The sequence below is a fragment of the Drosophila elegans genome, unplaced genomic scaffold (genome assembly GCF_018152505.1).
Source record: "Drosophila elegans isolate 14027-0461.03 unplaced genomic scaffold, ASM1815250v1 contig_814, whole genome shotgun sequence".
Lineage (NCBI taxonomy): Eukaryota > Metazoa > Arthropoda > Insecta > Diptera > Drosophilidae > Drosophila > Drosophila elegans.
The window spans coordinates 20,217,280-20,237,801 of record NW_024546167.1 but is presented as its reverse complement, the minus strand read 5'-3'; the positions used below and the strand labels follow the sequence as shown (position 1 = coordinate 20,237,801).

General features: G+C 35.2%; 2 protein-coding genes across 11 annotated transcripts in view; one reads left to right on the top strand and one right to left on the bottom strand.

Moving 5' to 3' along the window:
- LOC108134731 (protein cappuccino) overlaps window positions 1-20,522 on the top strand; it is a 41,970-nt gene that overhangs the window by 3,031 nt on the left and 18,417 nt on the right. For 2 of the 10 annotated variants that reach the window (XM_017255144.2, XM_017255142.2), the window contains exon 2: window positions 12,411-12,768. In XM_017255144.2, coding sequence (XP_017110633.2) covers window positions 12,411-12,768 — 358 coding nt within the window. Of the gene's footprint in view, window positions 1-9,534; window positions 10,092-12,410; window positions 12,769-17,005; window positions 17,089-17,146; window positions 17,708-19,450; window positions 20,276-20,522 lie in introns of those variants that run through there. The other 8 variants (XM_041710438.1, XM_041710439.1, XM_041710440.1 and 5 more) reach the window with 8 other exon arrangements.
- LOC108134732 lies at window positions 8,598-9,074 on the bottom strand. The gene is made up of 2 exons (XM_017255146.2): window positions 8,985-9,074; window positions 8,598-8,911 (listed from the first exon to the last, which is right to left on the bottom strand). Exons 1-2 carry the CDS (start codon window positions 9,004-9,006, stop codon window positions 8,631-8,633), a joined length of 303 nt encoding a protein of 100 aa, XP_017110635.1. The 5' UTR covers window positions 9,007-9,074; the 3' UTR covers window positions 8,598-8,630.

The following is a 20,522-nucleotide window of genomic DNA, read 5'->3' as shown; positions in this document are numbered from 1 at the left end:
GAGCAGATGTTTGTTGAAGTAAGGCAAGTATTTAGAACAAACCCCAGCCAATACTTTCCTTTCCCAACCGTATAATCACAATCCCCTGTGTTTTCCAAGGCAAAAGTGCGCTCGTCTTGACATTTCTCGGTCCGAAGAAGGCGACCCCGTAGCCCCGTTTCTCATTCCGTAAGACCACTGCTTTCCATTCCCATACCTGGACCCCTAATTGATGTCGCCAGGTGTCGTCGCACCCTCATAAACACGGCTCATCGGCGACAATAGAGGAGAAATCCAGAGGAGCCAGTTCAATGGCCGAATTGTTGGCCAGAGGGCCAATAATTAGGAGTGTCTTTAAGCCAGGGCTAAAAAATGATAAGCGGGCTGGAAAGTAGACAGCGGACATGGCCAACTCAAATAGACAGAATGGGGAAAACTTGGCCATGACTGCGTTGACTTGCTGGCCAATGTAATTAGAGAGCATTAGGATTAGCCCGACTCCGCACAAGGAGCGAATAACAAAAGGCTGCACAGAGAGAAAGATACGCAGAAAAGAAGACATTTTAAAGCACTTAAAAACTTACCTTTAATGAAAAAGACTTTTCGTTTAAAATTATCCTAATTCTTTCTTACCTTTGATCTTTAATTTCTTAAAAATCTGCACTTTGTATAAGAATAACAACGTGGTTTAAAATTAAAAAATAAAATTTATATATAAAAAAAAATTTTTTTTTTCCAATCTTCTTCAAACAAAAAATGGCTTACCATTTATAAATAAAGATTTTTATAAATACCCCATTAAGTCTAAAGTAGTATCTTAATGGATATAATATCAATATTTACAAGTACAACCAATATATATAACTTAAAATTTGGATAGTTTAAGAACTACTTATATATTGAACGCGGCTGTGCGTTTTTTTTAATAAGGAAGCATAAGTAAAATGGTTAATTAAATAATAAATTTTTTGCGTGTGCAAAAAATGACAGAAATAGGGCAACAAAAACTTGGCCGATGGCAAACTGGTAAGAGGAGCAGAAATTGTGGTAAACTTTTTGCTGTTTTGGCGTAAACAAAAATAAATCAATTTCTTCTCGGTGCGTACAATTGTTGAGATAGTAGATAGAAGATAGGACAGCGTCCATAACGACAGGACCAACCAACAGGATAAGTCCAAAGACCAGAGAGTCATGTCAATGGCCCGCGGCCTCCGAGAAATGGAAATGTCGGTAGACGACCACATTTCTCTTTATATTCCTTTCTTAAATATTCAAAAAAAAAAGAACAAAACCACAAAATCTGGAATAAAATTTGCACGGAGTATGTAAAACGACTTATCCCTGGGACCTTGTTGATTGCATCGAGAACTCGACTTGTTTTTGTTATCTTCCTGGGGGCTATACTTAATGATTAAGTTAGGTTCAGAAAAAGCATACGAATGCGTGCCAAAAATAGTAAATTTGATGTGATGGGGAAAGCTCTTTTTGCAACTTGTTTTTGTTTTTATGCTAAGTAGAAATTGTGTTTATTTTGAGCTACAGGTAAATATAAAATATAAGCAAAACTAGATTTTGCCCAAATAAATAAATAAATATAAATATAAAACAGCATTGAAGCTAAAAAAAAAAATTTTATTATATTTCTTCAAAATGATTCAATAGCTTTAAACTTAATCAACTCCAATCTAATTACATGTATTCATGTCTTGAACAGCAATCTAATTTGAATGCCAGTGAAGCGGGTGAAATGTAGTTAACTTTTAGTCGATGGTGGGTTTTTAGCTCACTTATATAACCCTTCTTTAACCCTCTGTAAACTCTGCCTTAACCATTGGTTTCTATTCCCCGGGTTCTTGTCGCTATTTCTGCTGTTCCTGCTGTTGCTGTTTCTCATTGACAAGTTTAATTGATGGGCGTCAGCGTCAGCTTTTGGCTTCAGTTCTATGGAGTTTGGGGAAAAGGCCATGACCAAGACACCACCCCTTCAGCCCCACCCCCTCTTGTACAGTACACCCTCGATTACCGGAATGGCGACGCGACAAAACCGCAGAATCTAATTTGGCACAAACCACCAAAGCAATTAAAGTTGCAGCACTGCAAACGGTGTCCGATGCGAATGTTCCCTATCTGTCTGTCTCTTTTTCCCCCCAAGTGGGTGTGTGTGAGTATGCGGGGTGTGGGTATTGGGTGTGTTTGCCTCCCTGTGTCGGTGAAGCGTCATTGCAGGCGATTCATGAAAAATTAGTAGAGGTAGGTACCTCAAAAACAAGAATTTTAAGTTTTAAGGAATTTCTAAACATGTTAGAAGTTTTATCTTTTGGAATAGGTAATTTAGATTTAATACAAAATATACAGCAGCTTTTAATCATAAAAAAAGTGTAGATTATATAAATATTTGCTAAGTTATATTGAAAAGTGAATAAACAGATTTTATTTTGTTTACTTAAATTGTTCTAAATATATGTGCTACGTTAAATCGAAAAGTGAATTTTAAGGAATTATAAACATATTTTATTTTCTTTGGAAAAGTAAAACAACATCTAAAGCTTGTTAAATCTAATTTTATTTATTAGTAGGTACTATGATACCTTGTCAAACCTTTATTATTTTGACCGCAGCTGTAGGTCGTTGGATAACAAAGCTATCAAACTTTGTAGTTAAATGTTTAACAGAATAAATTTCCAATATCATAAGGTTGGATTTCTTTTAAAGTTTTATCCAATTTTCAATATGTAACGATTGTTTGCCTTTCCACAAATAAAATTAACTCAAACCAAATAAAATTTAGACACCCTTGTATCTACAAAATATCCAAAATGTGTTTTCGCTTCAACCAGGATGCATTTTGGTGACCTGTCTCTGGCATTTTTGGACTAACATGTGGTTGCGGTGCAGTGTGGAAAAGGTGGCAGAAGACTATAATTTAAAATAATTTTCATTTCATCGCAACACGGACATATTTTTTTTTTGGTCAAACTTTTGCGTTGATTTTTGGAGGGCCCCAAAAGTGGTCTATGGCGAAAATTGCGGTTGCATTTCAGCTGATTTTTTGGGGGCACATGCAATTTCAGTTTTGAAAGTCAATTTCGTTCCGCACTCAACGTTTGCTTTAACGATTTTTAACGAATCGCCGGACAGCCAGCGGCCACGCCCCCAGAATTCGTGTATCCTTGGGCTTGCTGTGATTGGGGGCAACTGGTATTGTTTAAATGGGCGTGTTCTTTGATTTCAAAACTAGCAGGATTGAAAACGAGTTAATTGCTTACCGTAGTTACGTTTTTACTAATACTTCATTAAATTAGTTAAAATCTAACTTTAAGCCGTTGTTCCACAAATAATTAAAAATATATTTCAAAGTCTAAAAATAATGATGCAGGCAGTTTGTAAAATTAGTGTAAAGTTATTTATTCCAAAATAATCCTAATTGTGATTGTAATTGTAACTCTGTTGAGCATTTGATTTCGACTACGATTCTCTGACGTGCTCCAATTTTCCTTCTCTCTAACTTTCCTGCTAATACCGGCTGTACGCAAAACACGCTTTTCATTAGGCTCTCAATCCGCCGGCCATTTTGCTCTGCCGCCCACGTTTTTGACCCCCTTTTCAGCCAATTCCGTGCAATTTCACGTTATCATCTCTAGAGGAACGCCGCCGGTGCACTCGGGCGCCATCTGCTGTCCGTGAGCCGAAGCTGCCACCCAAAAATCGCAACAGTGAAAAAAAAATAGGTCAACAAATTAAGCTAAAAGGTTTTTTTGTTCATTTTAGGCTTTACCCATTTATAGTTTTCACATATTTGTTTTTACACATGTTTAATTGTTGACATTTTAATTAATTTAAAATTAAGATTTACCTTTTGTTGTTTATCCCAATAACTTATAGTAAAATTTGGTAGTTTATTTTATTTTGTAACAAACAAGGAACATAAAAATAACAACTTAATTATATTTTACCTGCTCAACCAAAACATGTTACATTCACAATGCTTACCTAATGAATTTAAAATGTAATTGTTCTCAGTGTGCTCGCTTGACAGCAATATCCCAATCGCTGGCGTTTTCTCATTGTCGCATTGCTTTTTATTGACCATAACTGACTTTGTCATAGCATCGAAGGGGATTTAAAACTGGGCAACAGGGGTTGCAAAAGGGGGGTGGACGTTTTAGCTGCCCCTGGAGCGTATTGTATGCTTTGGCCAGATGATGATTGTTGTTACCATTGTTGCTATTTGTGCTTGGCCCAGACGTTGCTCATACGCCCTGTTGCGGCGTCATTTTGCGCACTGCCAGAAAGCGCAGTTAGAGCAACATTGTTGTGACCACTGCAGCTGCGTATGTGTGACAGTGGCGCACAAGAAAGGTATTAGTTTTGAAAAAACTATAAGTTTAAAAATGAGTATTGTAAAACAGTGTAGTTACTTTAAAAGAAATTACAAAAAAAATGAAATTTAAGACTGTATTTGTTTTACCTACAATTCTTTTAAAAGTCTGAGCATGATATTAAGCATTGTTAGATAAAAACAAAAGCTGAAAATAATGATGGCTAATATAAAATTATCTCTTCTTAATTTCAATATTGCAGTACTAAATATTCAAGCTGAAATGCATAACGGTTGTTTACTGTTAATTTTTGTTTATTTATTCTTTATTGTTTATTCTTTAATATATATAATATATAATATAACAATATTTTGAAGGTATAAATTGTGTATCAATTTAAACTTTTAAATTTTTTCTTGCTCACAAATAAAACTTCCAACACTATTACAAGTAATGGGTCTCATTAGCCCCTTTTCCAACAGGACGCAGTCTTCATTGCCAGTAATGTTTTTCGGTGCATTGTTATCCCACTTTAAAAATTTAGCTGGCAAGCCGGTGGCACCAGATACAAATTGGCCCTCTTTTTCCCGATCATTTGTGCCCAGCCAGAACCAACCTTTACCAATGAGTTTCGCCGTAAGATCAGCCAGTGCCTTTTCACTTTGTATGGATGCTAGATAGCCTCCTATATGACGACAGTAGGTTTTTGCAGACGTCCAACGTAAAGCGATGTGATTGCCGATGTAAAATTTCCTAGAACCGATCCGCTGGAACGTTGGTTTATGTTTTTCCATGATTTTGGATAATGTGTTCTGTATGTAAAATAAATCGATTTCAAAACCTTTGTCCGCTTCTGCCTGCTGAATCATTCGATTTTCGAAGTTCTGAAAGAATGTGGTATGGCGATCCTGCTGTTCCTTTATCTGGTTTAGAATCGCCAGAAAGTCCTTTGGAACTATATTTAAATTTTCCAATTTCTTCTGGTTTTCCTGAATTACATCAGCTTGCATTTTTAGTTGTTGCCGCACCTTGTGATTGTGATCGTAGAGGGGAAAAAGTGCAGAATGAACAAAAGCCCCACACTGAGTTGGGGCATCCTTCACCACGCATACTGAACACGAATCCTGGGATCTGACCACTCCATACAGAATGAATGCAACGAAGGCATATAAAAAATGTGCCATTTTAAGAGTTTAGAGCTGCTAGAGTCGAATGTTTCCAATGAACTGACTATAGATTTATTTGCTGACTCTAAAAGAGCCTTCGCTAGCGTTGATAAGACATTTTTGAATACCCATTGTAGAGAGAGTATATAATGAAAAGATACTCTTGAAAATACCTACTATGTTAAATTTAATTTCTTAAATCTAGTGCTAATACTCCAAAATGCGAGATTCAATATTATAATGAATTTAATTGATCACGTATGACCAACACTTTAACCAATTTTGTAAAGGTTCTAGAAAAAAAACTTTTTTGAACAAACAAATTACGGAGTATTTTTCAGTCGAGGCATACTTAAAGTTTACATTTTTTATCAAATTCACTTTTTTTTTTAATTTTTTGTGGTATTACTGTGCTATACCAAGAGTAGGTGTTAGAAAGTCTTTGCTTGTCGGTTTTTATGGCAGTTCAAAGTGAAATTACTATTTTATCACAAGAGTTGGTTTTAGAATGGCTATTTTGATATTATGTTATCTTGTTCGCGCAACCTTAAATTTTTTTATTTTGGCATACAAAAACTCAAGTTTTGGACAATATTTTTATGAACTTTATCAAAATTGAGAATCAATCAGGGAAGGTCTCAGTTGCTTTTAGGTATTTCTGGGATTTTACTAAACTTACTGGAAAGTAGTTTAGGATAATAATAAAAATTAAATAAAAAAATCAGAAATGGTTTTTATATCTTTGAATATTTTAAAATGAAAAAAGCAAGTAAAGTTATGCAACTAATTTTGTTTAAAAAACTCAAAAATCTTTTCTTTTTTTTGTTCATACAACATTAAAACCTTTTTGGAATATATTATACAAAACGCCCCCCTTTGTCGGCTACCCCTGACTATTAACATTTTGTGGAACGCTTCGCTGGCGGGTTTTGTCTTGCCTTTTGGCATTAAACTTGTGCGTCAACGGCACAAGTTGCCTTCAAGTTTAGCTTTGATGATTCTGTTACCTGCAACTCCTGTCTTCGCCGACTTTTTCCGCATCCGTCGGGGTGTATCTTTTGTTGGCTTGGCTGGGTGTGTGCGAGTGGATCTGTGTGTCCCCAGCGTCTGGCAATTTGTCAAACAATGTGTCAAAATGCATTCCCAGGGCCTCTGCACACACCGAAAATGTCGTGTAAAATTAATTAAATCCAAGCCAAAGTCCCAAAACCCCAGATCCAAGTTGCAGCATTTCGAGTAGCGAACTTTGCGTGGCCCATTTCCCATTTCCCATTCGCCATTTCCCTTTTCCCAGCATTTCCCATTCCCCAGCATGCATTAAGTCCAATTAAATTGGGAAATCTTTCATGAGCTAATTAAAAAGGCTTTGCCGCAGTTGCGCTCCTGCCTTCGTTAGTGGAGCAAATCGCATCTAAAGTCGGCTAATGAGTTACGAAATGCATAAATCTAATCCGATTGCGAGAACGTGATCCCCAGCAACGTATGTCCAGTTGTCCAGTTGTCATTCTGTCCACTTCTCCATTTGTCCATCAGTCAGTAAGTCCGTTTCTTATCAGAGTGCCGGGCAAGCAATAAACGGCTTATCAGCTGAGCAGCAGCAGCTATAACTGCGATACAAAGTACACTGAAAAAAGAAAGCTGGGCTTAATAGATATTTCCATATCTGGAATCTTTTTGAAAAGTCAATCATATCTCTCTTGACATATCTTCTTCCTTATTTACTTTACAATATTACATTTTGATACTGTATGCATATGTTTTGTATTTTAACATTCATGAATATTAAAATCACACACTCTATATACTATGTACTAAACTATACTTTACTATCTTTTCAAATAGTCAATCATGTTTCCCAACTTTCCCTTTTTCTTAATTTCTTTTAATATTGCAAGCCCTAAATTCAATTACAATATTTGTTTATGCTTTCAGATTCTATATTGATACTGTTAACATATGTTTTTTAATTTAACACACAACAAAATTATACATTATGAAAAAAAAACAAAAAAATTATAAAAAACTAACTTTTTTCTGTGCAGCTACTGTAGCAACAACAATCACTCAATTCACACACATGGTCATGACCCACAAAAACAAACGAGAAATGTGCGAAAAATTGCAATAAAATAACGCCTCGACAAAAGAACAAAATACCATAAAAAAACATTAGCGAAGAGAAAGAATTTTAGTCAATTATAAATACGAATTGCTAATAAAATTATTGTTTTACAACTAATTGTTTGAAAATGGGAAATGTGCTAAAATGAAATAAATGTTGGGTTCTTTCTTACTTATATCTGACACAGAGCTCATAGAGTAAATCCCTATTGACTTTTACCAGCGATAACAGGCTATTTTTACATTTTTCTACTATATGTACATATATCCATTGTGCAAACATAAGAATATCACAATAAAGCTGACCAACACCAAAAGCAACAAGAAAAAATCACAAAATACGTACCATTCGAATCGTTACATCATCGTTTGCGCAATGGGAACTCCTCATCGCTTAAATTCCCCTCCTTAATGATTCATTCAAGCCGAGCTAAACATTTTATTGTCGCATTTATAAATGAGTAAATAGAATTGTATTTTTATGTATGCAAAGTCCGTTTATTCGCACTGCCCAAAGGTTGAAAAGAGAATGACAGAAGAGAAATGAGAGAGGTGGGCTTGATAAGCATTACAACACTGACAAAAATTGAAGCAAGTTTTTAGTAAATGTTTTTATCTATGATGTTTTATTAAAACTAAATGCAAACAATTTATATGTACTTGGCTTATTAATACATGTCAACTTAAACTAATGACATGTTTTGTTTTATATCTAGAAAACCTGTTATTTAAAAAAATTATATAGAGCAAAAAAATGTATAAATTTAAGTTAATTTTACTAATGAAATGAATTATTATTTTTTTAAATACTTATTTTTCATACTGCTTAAAAAGCAATAATTTGTTTTAAAGCTTTAGTGTTTAGTGGTCAAATTAAATTTTTTAAAGTAAGATTCTCTTAAAAAAGGTTTATCTAGAATGTGTTTGAAAATATTGAACAGAACAACGATAAATCATTTGTACGTCATGAACAAATATATATATTTATTTTGTACATTTTTTTCTCAGTGTAGACCGCGGATAAACCGCAGCAACAGAAGCCGGGCTATCGATGCTCAAAGCCCCCCACTGAAGCTTGTCCGGAAAAGCTCATAAAATCACAATTGCGATTGCCCGGGGACCAGTCGTCGCATCGTCGAGTTGGTGTTTGTGTTTGTGGGGCTCCACTGTTATACCGTATATCCGTGTGTGTTGTCGGTTGATTGTGCTGGACAATGGACAATGACTCATGGCGAGTGCCCCGATATCGTAGCCCCAAAATTAAGTCCCCAAATCCCGGCGATGCTAATGAGCCGTCCAATCCGAATTGCCTGACCGGAATGTGAGCTACAATTAAAGGATACCGAAATCTTTAATGGAGAGTGACTGGCACTGATCTTAAATCTATATATGTAGATACTTTGGGGTATAGATTTTGCCATTGTGTGTAGCACCAATTACTAAAAGCCTCAGGTACAGAACTAAAGTATTTTAATTACAGTTGAATTTTTTAAACGCTAAGTTTATTTTAATCTTGACTACAAATCTTTGAAAACAATTTAATGACAGAATCAAAAATTTCCATGAATTGAAAAATGTTGTTTTATATGGACTTACCTCTTTTTTTATAAATATTTTAAATTAGTTCTTAAGGCCTTTTAATTTGTTTAAGGTTATTATTGGTTACATTAGGTTCATGATAGTTTTTCTGCTAATGATAATATTAATATTTAAATTTGAAACAAACTTGCAGCCTTAGCGCTTGGTATTAGCGCAGGGTATTTTATAGTCGGCAAAGCCAACAACCCTTGCCAAAACCCGAAAAGTAATAAACAAACCCATAACACAGACGCTCAGCTGTTATCAGGTTCAGAGTTCTCCGGTACTCTCGCCGACTTTTCTCTCTCGGGGAGACAGAGACAGGTTCTCGGCTTTCGCCGGAGCTTCCACAGTCAGTATGCCATCGATTTTTCCCGCTGTTGCTTCGTGTTTTGCCAGCGTTTTTGTTGTCCTAGGACCGTGAGTCAGCTGATTTCCGCTCGGTTTTCTCTTCGGCGGACGATTTGTTGTGACACTTCATCTGACAGCTGCAGTTGCATTTTCAGCTTCTCCTGCAATTTGCAATTAAATAGTGAACTTAATAGTTTATTGTGTGTGCGCTGGCCATGAGCCAAAGAAAATGCAGAAATGCTTGGCGGAAACGGATATTGTCAGATCCCAAAACTAATCAGCGAAATTCCAAGTGAAACCCAAATGCGGAAATAGAAAACCTCACGAACCTGACGCGTTAGCACAAAAAAAAAACTCAGCAACACAATCAAAATAAATATAAGGAAAAAGAACGAGTGAAAGAGAGAAATTTAAGTTGCCGCGCCCCAAAAAGAAAAAAGAAAGAAAGGAAAGCAGATTTGTCCAACAAATTGCACCGGAAAAAAGAGAGGGAAAATCACTGGTAGTGCGCTCCCTTTTCAACTAGTGGGTGTGAGTTTTAGATGCGTAAGCTTTTGCCTTACGTTTATACGTACATGTATGTATATATATAACTACAAATGTATTTTTGTGGGCTTTACTTTCGCTTTCATTTCACACAAATTGCACAAAATTGCGCTTTTGACACAATTAGGAAAATGTGTTTCACGCGCTTTCCTTTGCAAAGGCCTCTTTTCACCACCCCACAACCACTCGTCCTCTCCTTACATTTCAAGTTTTTATTTTCTTTATAATTGAAAACTTATTTGTGTGAAGGACAACAAGCATTTAAGAGCTGGGAAAAGGTAGAATAAACTCTTCCAAATACCCTAACTTACTTGTTAAAGAAAATGATAATAATAAGTCATAACTTATTTGAAAGTTAAAAAATGTTAGGGGTAATTCAAATTTATTTTTTAAATTATAAAGCTAAGCTGTTTAATAAAAAGATTTTTGGAAACAAATCACTCTAAAAACTTTTTATTTTGTCAATTATAAAAATAATATTATTGTTTTCTTTATAAGTCTAATTTTTTTTGTTTTTTGTGTTTATTTTTTATGTTTAATAGGTTTGTTAAAATAATGGCAAAAAAACAAACAAAACAAGAACAAAAAACACAATTATATATAATACAAATATTAAATACTTAATTTAAAATTTGGTTTCTTTCAAAAATTGCTCAAAGAATATATATAACGATATTAAATAAAAATGCCATAAAAAAGGTGTTAAAATGCTTTTCCTCTCGCTGTTCATTATTCTAAAGCGGAAAGGACAACAAATAGGGCATAAGAAACTGAAAATGAGTCACGTGGGCGGACAACAGCAAGCAATTTATTGCCGCCAATTAATTTTAAACACCTCTCCCCTTCCTCGTCGAGTATTTCAATTAGTCCACCATTTTTCGAGGCCTAATAAAAACAAGGTGGCTGCTATAGCCCCGACTAATAAAAAATTTTCTAATTTGTTTTTATTGTGATTTATGAGAGAGCCGTGAGTTCTCCGAATATTTTGTCTACCTCAATTCCGCCCTTGAAATTTTCTCTCTCTGTAATTAACAAAAGTTGATAATTTGTATAGGAGTGCGAAATATTAAGTCATTGAACTTGATTGTTAGATAGCCCCAATATCAAGGTGATATAATCGGGTGTAAGATAGTCTACAAAAGTCAACAAAAGTGTTTCGGTTCAGTCAAAGATAAGAAAGTATCTCGGGTGGAAACGCCATAATTTTTTGGAATAAAGATAAGCAATAAGGGTAGAAGTAAACATATAATGAAAAAAAATAGGTCGTGCCATTTACGTATACGTATTTTTGTAATTTGTAAATGGAAAATTTGTCCTTTTCATTCAAATACAGTTTTTCACGTAACATTACATTTTTAATTGTTGACAGGAATTTTGCAAACCTTGAAATCGCAAAGTTTTGCACAAATGCAAATGGATTTCAGTAAAACTTTCCCCAAACCAACCACCTGACAGATGACTAACAAAGGTTGTCCCCCGTCCATTTGTCGGATAAACCAAAATCTCTCTTTAATGATCATTATCGGTTGGAAAATCGCTCGGCAAAACTAGCTAAAAAGTAAAAGTTCAATTTGCAGTTCAGGGGGTTAAACTGAGAAGATGAAGGGGAACAATGATTTCTCATTCAGATGCAGCTGCAATTTCGATAGCCTCGGGCTCTCGACTATTGACACACAGCAACAGTCAACCATCCTCATCAAAATGAACTTGCCTTTAGAAATCAAAGAACTAAAGAAGCAACTTTTTGTCAACCATCTCCGACCCCTTCTGCTCTACCTATTGCAACTAATTCATTTCATATTTCAGAAACATTTTCGCACACAAAAGTTTTTACCTCTCAAAAAGAAGAAAAAAATATTGAATAAAATAAGTTGTTTGTTTCATCGAATTTCAAATGCTCTCAAAATTAATCACTTTTGAACTATAGACTTTTAGAAAAATGTAATACATAATATATATAATATAATATTGCAAGCCACAATTTTATTTAAAATTCGCTTTTTACAATTTAACAGATTTTATTTAAATTATTCTGTTTCTTAAATCTTTGATTTCAGGGTCGCATTAATTACTTAAGATACATTTTTTTAACTATTCCAAGGGACTCCCCTCAAATTCTAGTTTCTTAAATCCTTTCATTATAAGCGAAAGAATTGTTAAATAATTTATAAAGTCGACATAAACGTATTTTAAAGATATACATATTTGCCTCTTCTGATTTTTCCTCTCAGCATTCATAGAGTAAGCCGGGGGTAAAAATGTATGAACGAAAAAATTGTTGAAAACCCGAAGCAAACAATGCGACTGATTGAAAAGTTTTTTAATTGATTTTTGTAAACTTCTTTTGCAGCACAACCACAACAACGGCAGCAGCAACATGGGGAATTCGCAAAATCGGTCGGCGAGCACCGATGAAAAGTCACCGCCAGGTGGCGCCAGTCTAGTGCGGATGGGAATAGGCGGGGGTGGTGTGGGCGTGGCCGGGGTCGGTGTGGGCGGAGCCCCGGCAGAGCGACGAAACAGCCGAGTTCGCGTCCTCAGCCGTTTGATGGGACAGAAACGCATTCGCGAAGCATTCCTGCACTCGCCGAAAACGGGATCGAGTTCAGAGGCCAATTTGGGGGGCGACGGAAGCGGCGATTGGACCGCAGCGGAAACGGAAGTGGAGCATGGACAATTGGATGCCAGCGCAGAACAAATAGATTTTCGTAAGTCAATTCCCAAGTTTCCCATAACAGTGCACAGAGAAAAATATTTCGATTGGTCAGAAATTAATAACAAATGTTTGTGGTTTTTATTAAATGTAATAAATCACTAAAAACATTTGAAAACTTAAATACTATTTATTTAGATTCAAAAAATCCAAAATTAAACAAATAAAATATTTAAAATATTTAAACAAATATATCTATAAAATGTAAATATTTTGGATAATAAATTTTCAAAAACAATTATTTAAATTAAACTTAACTATAATAAAATAAACAATTTCTTCAATTATATAACAAAGTTTTTTAATGGCAAAGAAATGTTATATTTATAAGATCAAAATGAAATATTTCTCTGTGCACTCAATTGTTGTTGTTATTTATATTGTTGATTCCTTGTTGAGAACTTTACTTTATTTGTTGTTGTAATTCTAGATGTTATGGTTGTTGTGCATCAAATTCAGTTTGTCAGCTTTTTTCCTGTCTTACAAAAAAAACACCCTTTTTTCTCCTTACATTTTTCAATATGCCAACTTTATTTTTTACCTCTATTGTTGCTGTGGATTTTCTCTACTTTTATTTTTTACTTTTTGTTAACGGACTTTTGTTTTAATATAGAACTCTTCAGCTTCAGACTACAGTGCGCCTCGGAGTTGTAAGGTCACTTGTCAACTAACAACAATTGACATGTGGTTAACAACCACGTTGGCCTCACTTTTTTTTGCCAATAGGAAACCCAATATGACAGCAATTAAATTTGTCACTGCTGTCTGGATACAATTGACATTTAAATGGATAATTGTTTCCAATCGCCATTTTCCACAATTGTCTTTATTATCAAATACATTTTCTCACAGCATTTAAATGATCCTTTAATTGATATCAGTTTATTAATTATATTTAAAACATGTTGATGTATATTTCCATATATATAAATTTGGTATCTAAAAAATACTTTTAAAATAATTAATAATTAAATTGTGCTAAGTCTGGTTTTCACAACGTTAATTGATTAATGAAATTTACAAAGAACTTATGTAGTTCTATTACTTTTAAATTAATGAAACGGACTGTCCATCAAACTCTCTTCAACTCGACTTTATTGCAATTTAAGCGGAGTTTAAATAAGAATTTTTCGGCAAACTTTTACAACAACAAAAAAGCGAACAAAAAATAAACTTTTCATTGAAGTTTTTTATGAAATTTTCTACACTTTTCCTCCGTACTCCCTTCATTTTTCTCCCCTTTTTCAACGAAGCTTGACTTTTGCCAATTTTTCAGCTCCTTACGTTGTTATATTTGTTATTGTTGTTGTTGTTGTGGCACCTTCGTCTGCTGCAAAAACCCTTCACTTCAACCATTTTCCCCTTCTTATATATCATCCCTCATCGAAGCCAAAAACTCTCAAGTTTTTCGGCTGCTTGTAACTTATAACTTATTGGCATTTTGCCTTGGCCAAATAATATTTTTTACTTAGTGTGCTCTTGTTTTTTTCTCTCTATCGTTTTTTTTGGCAAAGTGAAATCAAAAATTTATAGATTTTAGTTATTCATGTGAAATCTTTAAGATGCCCCCTTTAAAAATATTAAGCCAAGCACCATGCACACACACAAAAACAAAAACAGAAGCTCAAAGGCACGTTCGCCATCATAACTCAGCAACTGGGAAACTGAAAAGTGAAAAAATAAACAAAAAAAAACAGAAAAAACGGAAAACCCGACAAACACAAAACAGAACCCAAAATACTGGGCAAAGGAAGCCCAGAGACCCACTTCAAAAACTCACGACTGTCTATTAACAGCCATAAGAAAAGTGCGTCGAGTTCAAAAGCTGCAGGCGTCTCGTCCTACCCAAAAAAAAAAAAAAAAAAAAACAAAAGTTAAAAAAATCACTCAAAGCTGGAAATATAAATTTCGAAGAGGGGAAAAGGGTATCTACCAGCGAAACTGAACTTTTAATGCTCTTATTGGCAAATAGTTTTAATATATTAATATGAACAATTTCTGATTGTTATATTTGCTTTTCAATTTTTTTAACAAGGTTTTTAATTTCTGGCAATGGGTTTATGGCAAAAGAAAATTGGAGATAAGAATGTAGAAAATTAATACAAGCTTTGCTTTTTGTTTATGATATATATATATTTAACTAAGAAATTAGATAAATCTAACTTTACCACTTTCCGGCACTTATATATAAAACAACTTCTAAACAAAAATCTTGTTTTGTCTTTATGCAAGGTGTTTAAATACGAAACAAATATTTAATTTTTAAGCATACATGTTTAGTCATAGTAAATTACAAGCTTTATTAAATTTTCATCATACTTTAAACACACTTTGATTATATAATGTATTCAAATTGGAGGCAAAATAACTCGGCAATCGTTTTCCCGTGCATTTTTTGTTAGCAAGTTTTCTATTTGGGGCTTCTATTTTGACGCGGGCTTTTAAAAAGATGCGAAAAACGCGTTCAAGGCTGAGGCGCATATCAAAAAGCAATTCAGAGGCGAAAAGAGATGCTCCATCATGCCCACTGCCCCAATGTTAAACCACCTCCTCCTCCCTCCCTCGAATGCAAGAAGCTTTTTGCCATTGCAGCGGAGCAAAGCCTAAAATCAAATCAACGAAAAATCCTAAACGTGCCGCGTCGAGGCAAAAATGGGTGGATGTGGATACCGGGGGTTTCCAAAAGGGAGCTCTCCATATCAAAAATTCCCTTTCAGCCAAGAGAGATGATATAGCCATAGCGCACACCAAAAACCCCCGCGTGATTTTCCATTTCATTCACTCGCACGCAACCAGCTGAGTTTTGGGGCCTTTTTCAATGCATAAATTCATAATTCATGGGGCCAAGAAAGAAGCGCCCGAAGGAGGTGCGGAGTGGGGCCGGAAACTCCCTACAAATCGCATCAGGCTCAAGAAACAAGGCACTGCCAATCGGCCTTGCTCGACTGCAATGTGTACCCTATGAAAGCCTTAAGTTGTTTTTGAATATAAAATTGTATATTTAAAAATATTTAAATATACAAAAAAAGTCATAGCATTTTAACTTCAGATTTGACACAAGTTTTTCAACTATCAATCATGATTAGCAAGAACTTATATATAGTGAAAAAGTTGATAGAGTCTTCTATGCATCGAAAGGTAAAAACAATTTTTATTGTGTCTTAAAGTTTAAAAAGAAAATTGTTTTATTTATTTATTATTATGTTTACCTTTAGTATTGCTTATTTCGGTTAATAAAGTTTATGACAAACAACTGCATTTTACGGCAGAAAATTAACAAAACAATAAAACAACAGTTCAAAATGAATAAAATAAAGAAAAAATAGTGAGAGCTGAGATACACTATTAAACCTCTGAAAATGCACTTGTCTTTAGTTGCCTTTTGTTTATTTAAGACAATTTCAAATTAATTAAATCCCTGCTTATTTATATGGAAATAATTTTTTTATGGAATAAATACGACTGTTGGGCAAAATTTGATGAACAGCCCAAAATCGGGGCGCCCTTCCCCTGAACACACACACACACAAACACAAACTAAGCAAGCGATATCAAAATACCCCAGAGCAGATGGAAAACCATGGTAAAGCGAGGAAAATTTTGGGCCAAATGGGTGGTATTTTCAGTTTTGGTTATGGAGGTATTCTTTTTTGGGGGCTGGGAACTGCAGCCTTTGGCGGAGTTAAAGCAACGTGCTCAATTAAGCACCCACATCCACGCATATCCACCAACACCGACACAATAACACCCACACATCCATGGACGGGCCACATTATGGTGGAAAAGTTTTTTTTGGCACGGCACGTGGCTGGCCGCTAATATTTATGGCAATTAGTTTTAATAGTTTTGCTTGTACAGTTCCATGTTAAGTTGTAAACTCACTCATCCAGCATCCTTTTTTGCCTGTCTATGTGTGTAGTTTTAACAACTGCTTAATGTTGTTTACAATTTGTTTATGCCATTGCAATAATTAAGCATTCCGAATACTAAACATTTAAAGCCAAAATTGGTTTTGCGTACTTTTGGGAGCACTTATTGGAAACTGAGCGAGTTAATAAAAAATGAAAGCGATTTTAGGTCCAATGTTACAAGTAATTTAAATTGTGTAAAGAAAATTAATTTAAAACTAAACCAGACTTTATTATTCCAAAGTTTTTCTTACACACAATATACTAATTTTTAAAAAATGTTTTCCGCAGTAGCATTTTTCGGAATTGTCATTTTTTGGACACATTTTTCGAAAATCAAACAAATTTTAAAAAAATGCTTTAGGAACAGTGTTCTGTAAAAACCATGAGCCCTCGGTATAAAATAGGTTCGTGGTCTTAAAAAATTAATAAATGACTTGCCACTTAGGAACTTTTTTCATGCAGACAAAAAACAGAAATGCAGAAAATGATATTTTTAGCGAAACGTTTTGCATCACATAGCCACTTCAGTCATCCAAAAAATATTATTATAGTAGATATATTAAATGCACCAGTCCAAAAGTATGCAAAATAAATGTATTATTTGTCAAGCGCCTGCAAAACCACCACGATTAAAAAAGGCACTGCAAGTACAATTTGAAAATGAGGATCGCTGCAGCTTAAGCCAACTTTGCCAACTTTCGATTCAACGCACAAAGGCTATCGAAGACGATGAAGAATTACTGGGAATTCTATCAAAAGGGGAACAACAAGCTAACGAAATGAACCCGACCACCAAACAACCTCGAAAAAGACGCGTTGCACCGCAACCTCCACCGAAACCCCAACCGAAACCCAGAAAAATGCGGGTAGAAAAAGTCCTCAACGATGACCACTGTGCGTTCATTGAGCAGCTTTTTGCAGAAACAACTCAAGCAACAGCAACAGCTACAGTGGTTGCGGGTAAGCTCAGTGTCGGTCAAAAAAACATCTTCGATTTTTGCCTTCGACGTCGCTGTCTTGCCAGTGAGTAAAATTATTATTCGAAATGATGGGTATGCTAGGCTTGTGGAGGTGTTTGTCTAAAAGAGTGTTGTAAAAGCAAAATATTTTGCAAAAACAGTTAACAAAAAATATGACAATTATTCAACATGTTTTCTGAATACCTATTATTATTATTTTTTTTTTTTTTTTGAATGAATACATTTTTTTAAAGATATTCCAGGGTTGTTTTGTTTAATTAGTTTAACACTTCTCTTAATAAAAAATGATAATAATGTGCTTAGGAGGTCTTACAAGGTATTTCCAATCTCTCATAGTTTGTTAGAAATAAAGATGAATCAGTTGGTTTCTTTTTTACAGTTAACTGACTTATATTTTTTTAAAATATATTTTATATAGGAAATTTTAATGTCGATCATATCTCATATGATCTTTTTCACGTTTCTGCTCTGCTTTCGTTCCATGTAACTCGAGCTTAAGACCGTCAACAAAAAAATATATATAAATGGAAGTAAATACGTATATTTCTCTGGCGGTTCTCCAATTTGCGTTCTCTCTCTCCCTTTACGTTCACTCTTTCTCTCCAGTGCTCCCCGTTTCTCTCATTCGCTTTGTTGTGCGGCTTTTGACTTTCCAGTGGGCTTCCATTCCAAACCAGTTGGTTTGTTAGAAACGCGTTGAACTCGCTCCCGTGCAGATCGTTCCAAGCTGAAATTGTAAAACCTTTGAGAAAAACAGATAAATCCAAAAGAAAAACAAAGTACTGAAGGGCAAACGAAAGTGCGGTGTATGGAAAAGTGTGAAAAGTGACTGGGCTTGATGAAAAGTGCCTCTCAAATGACAAAATCAACAGTCTACAGGTGTTTATTTGGTGTTCTTTTTCTAGTTTTTTTTTGCTCTGGAATGGGGAGTACCTTTACCTTTGTTATCGTTGCTCATCTTTCCAGTTCGGCTTTTGTTTTGCTTTCAATTTGCCTTAATTGCCCATAGACAACAAATTAAACAATTTACTTTTTGAAAAAGAGAAGGCAACTGACGCCTACGCTTTTTTTTTTTGGTTGAAACCCCCATCCATCTCTTTTCTTCATAACCAAAACCAGTTTTTGTGTTCTGTTTTGTACGATTTTCTTTGTTTACCTTTTGGGGGATTTTCTCGAACCTTTTCCATTTTCATTTTCATTTGTCCCCCAGCAAACACACACCTTTTTTTATGTCCATGCTTTTCTTTCCATTTGACCATTTTCCATATAGATTTTCATAATTAGCGGCTTTCCAGTTTTGACGGCTCTCTCTGAGAAATTTCTCTCTTGTTTGCCTCTCTCTGTTTTATGGAACTCTTTCCAGTTCCAGTGGCGCCTTGTTTTTATTTACTTTTGTTTAATTATTATTTCTTACACATGTCGCATTTTTGTGAATGAGCCATCGCAGTCGTGGTTAATGGCATATAAATCATTCGGAGCCGCAGTTGGCAGACGGTTTTATTTAATTCCAAATATTTTAACAGCGAGCTCATCGCACTTTTGCGGCACTTTGGTGAAATCTATTCAGACTAAATCGAGAAGTCATTTTGTAAGCTAATTAATTAATTAATTTCTTTTAAATAATGTTTTTATTAAAAATGCGCACATGTAGTTGCTAAACTTAGTTTTGTTTAAATTACATTCCTTTTTTGTTATCCAATACAATCTTTCTCCTTCTCTATCTCGATTGTCTGTCTATCTCTCCTTTTATTCTTAACTTTTTGATCTGCTAACCGAAAATAAAAAGACGACGTGGTCAGTTTGGATTACACCGATTCGCTAGAGTATCACAATTGCAGCAGCGACGATTGCTGCTATGCATCCAATGATACCCTAACTCAGCATCGAAATCAGGAACTGCAGCAGCGACAGAGGCAACATCATCATCTCCATTTGCATCATCATCAACAGCAGAATCATACCCATCAAAACAATCGCCATTATGCCTACGATCGGAAATCTTTGTGCACAAGTTGTTCAAGCAATGATTCCCTATTCACAGATCCCGTCGACGAACTGATCATACCCAAGCAGTATTTGCATGCGACTAAAGCCGATGCAAATTCCAAACGTGATCGTCCACTGAGCGAAATAAGTGTGACTTCGGTGGACACGCTATCGCCGAATACCGCCAAAGCGGTTCTTGAGCTGCAGAAACGCTGCCGAGCGGATAAATTGGCCTGCCTGAGCTTAACTCAAGTCACCTACCTCAGCATAGCCAATGAGCTTCAGGAAGTCGAGGAGGCGGATCAGGCCATATTGCTCAACACCGACCTTTTGGTAGCACCCAATAGCCCGGCGGAATCTTCGCCGGACGAAGAACTCATGGCCCTGCAATTGGGCAAGAAGTTGGCCCAAGTTTTGGGCAGTGGCACGGGACCTTTGACCCCGGGAAATATGGAAAACAGCCCAGCAGGATCTGGTCCTCGCGTCGATTCGCCACTGGGAAACGGGGAACTCTTCAACGTTTCAAAGGCCAAAAAGGTCGAGCTACAGAATCTTTCATCGCGATTCACGGCCACCGTCAATCAAACACCGCCAGGTGTTCTAGCATCAACTCCAAGTGAAACAGGTGAGGATATATTTTAAAGATACCTAAAAGGGCAATCAAAATAGATTTGAAATTATTCAGCAATATTTAAAAACTATACCTTAAAAAGAAAATTTTTATTAAGAAAATAAGAAAGTTGGTCAAATACAAGTGCGGGTCTAATGGTCTAATAGAATGGTCAATAAATTCTAAAATTCTTAAATAAATATATTCCCTAATTAAATTGTTCGCATTATATTTAGTAATGATGAATACAAACATTTGTTTA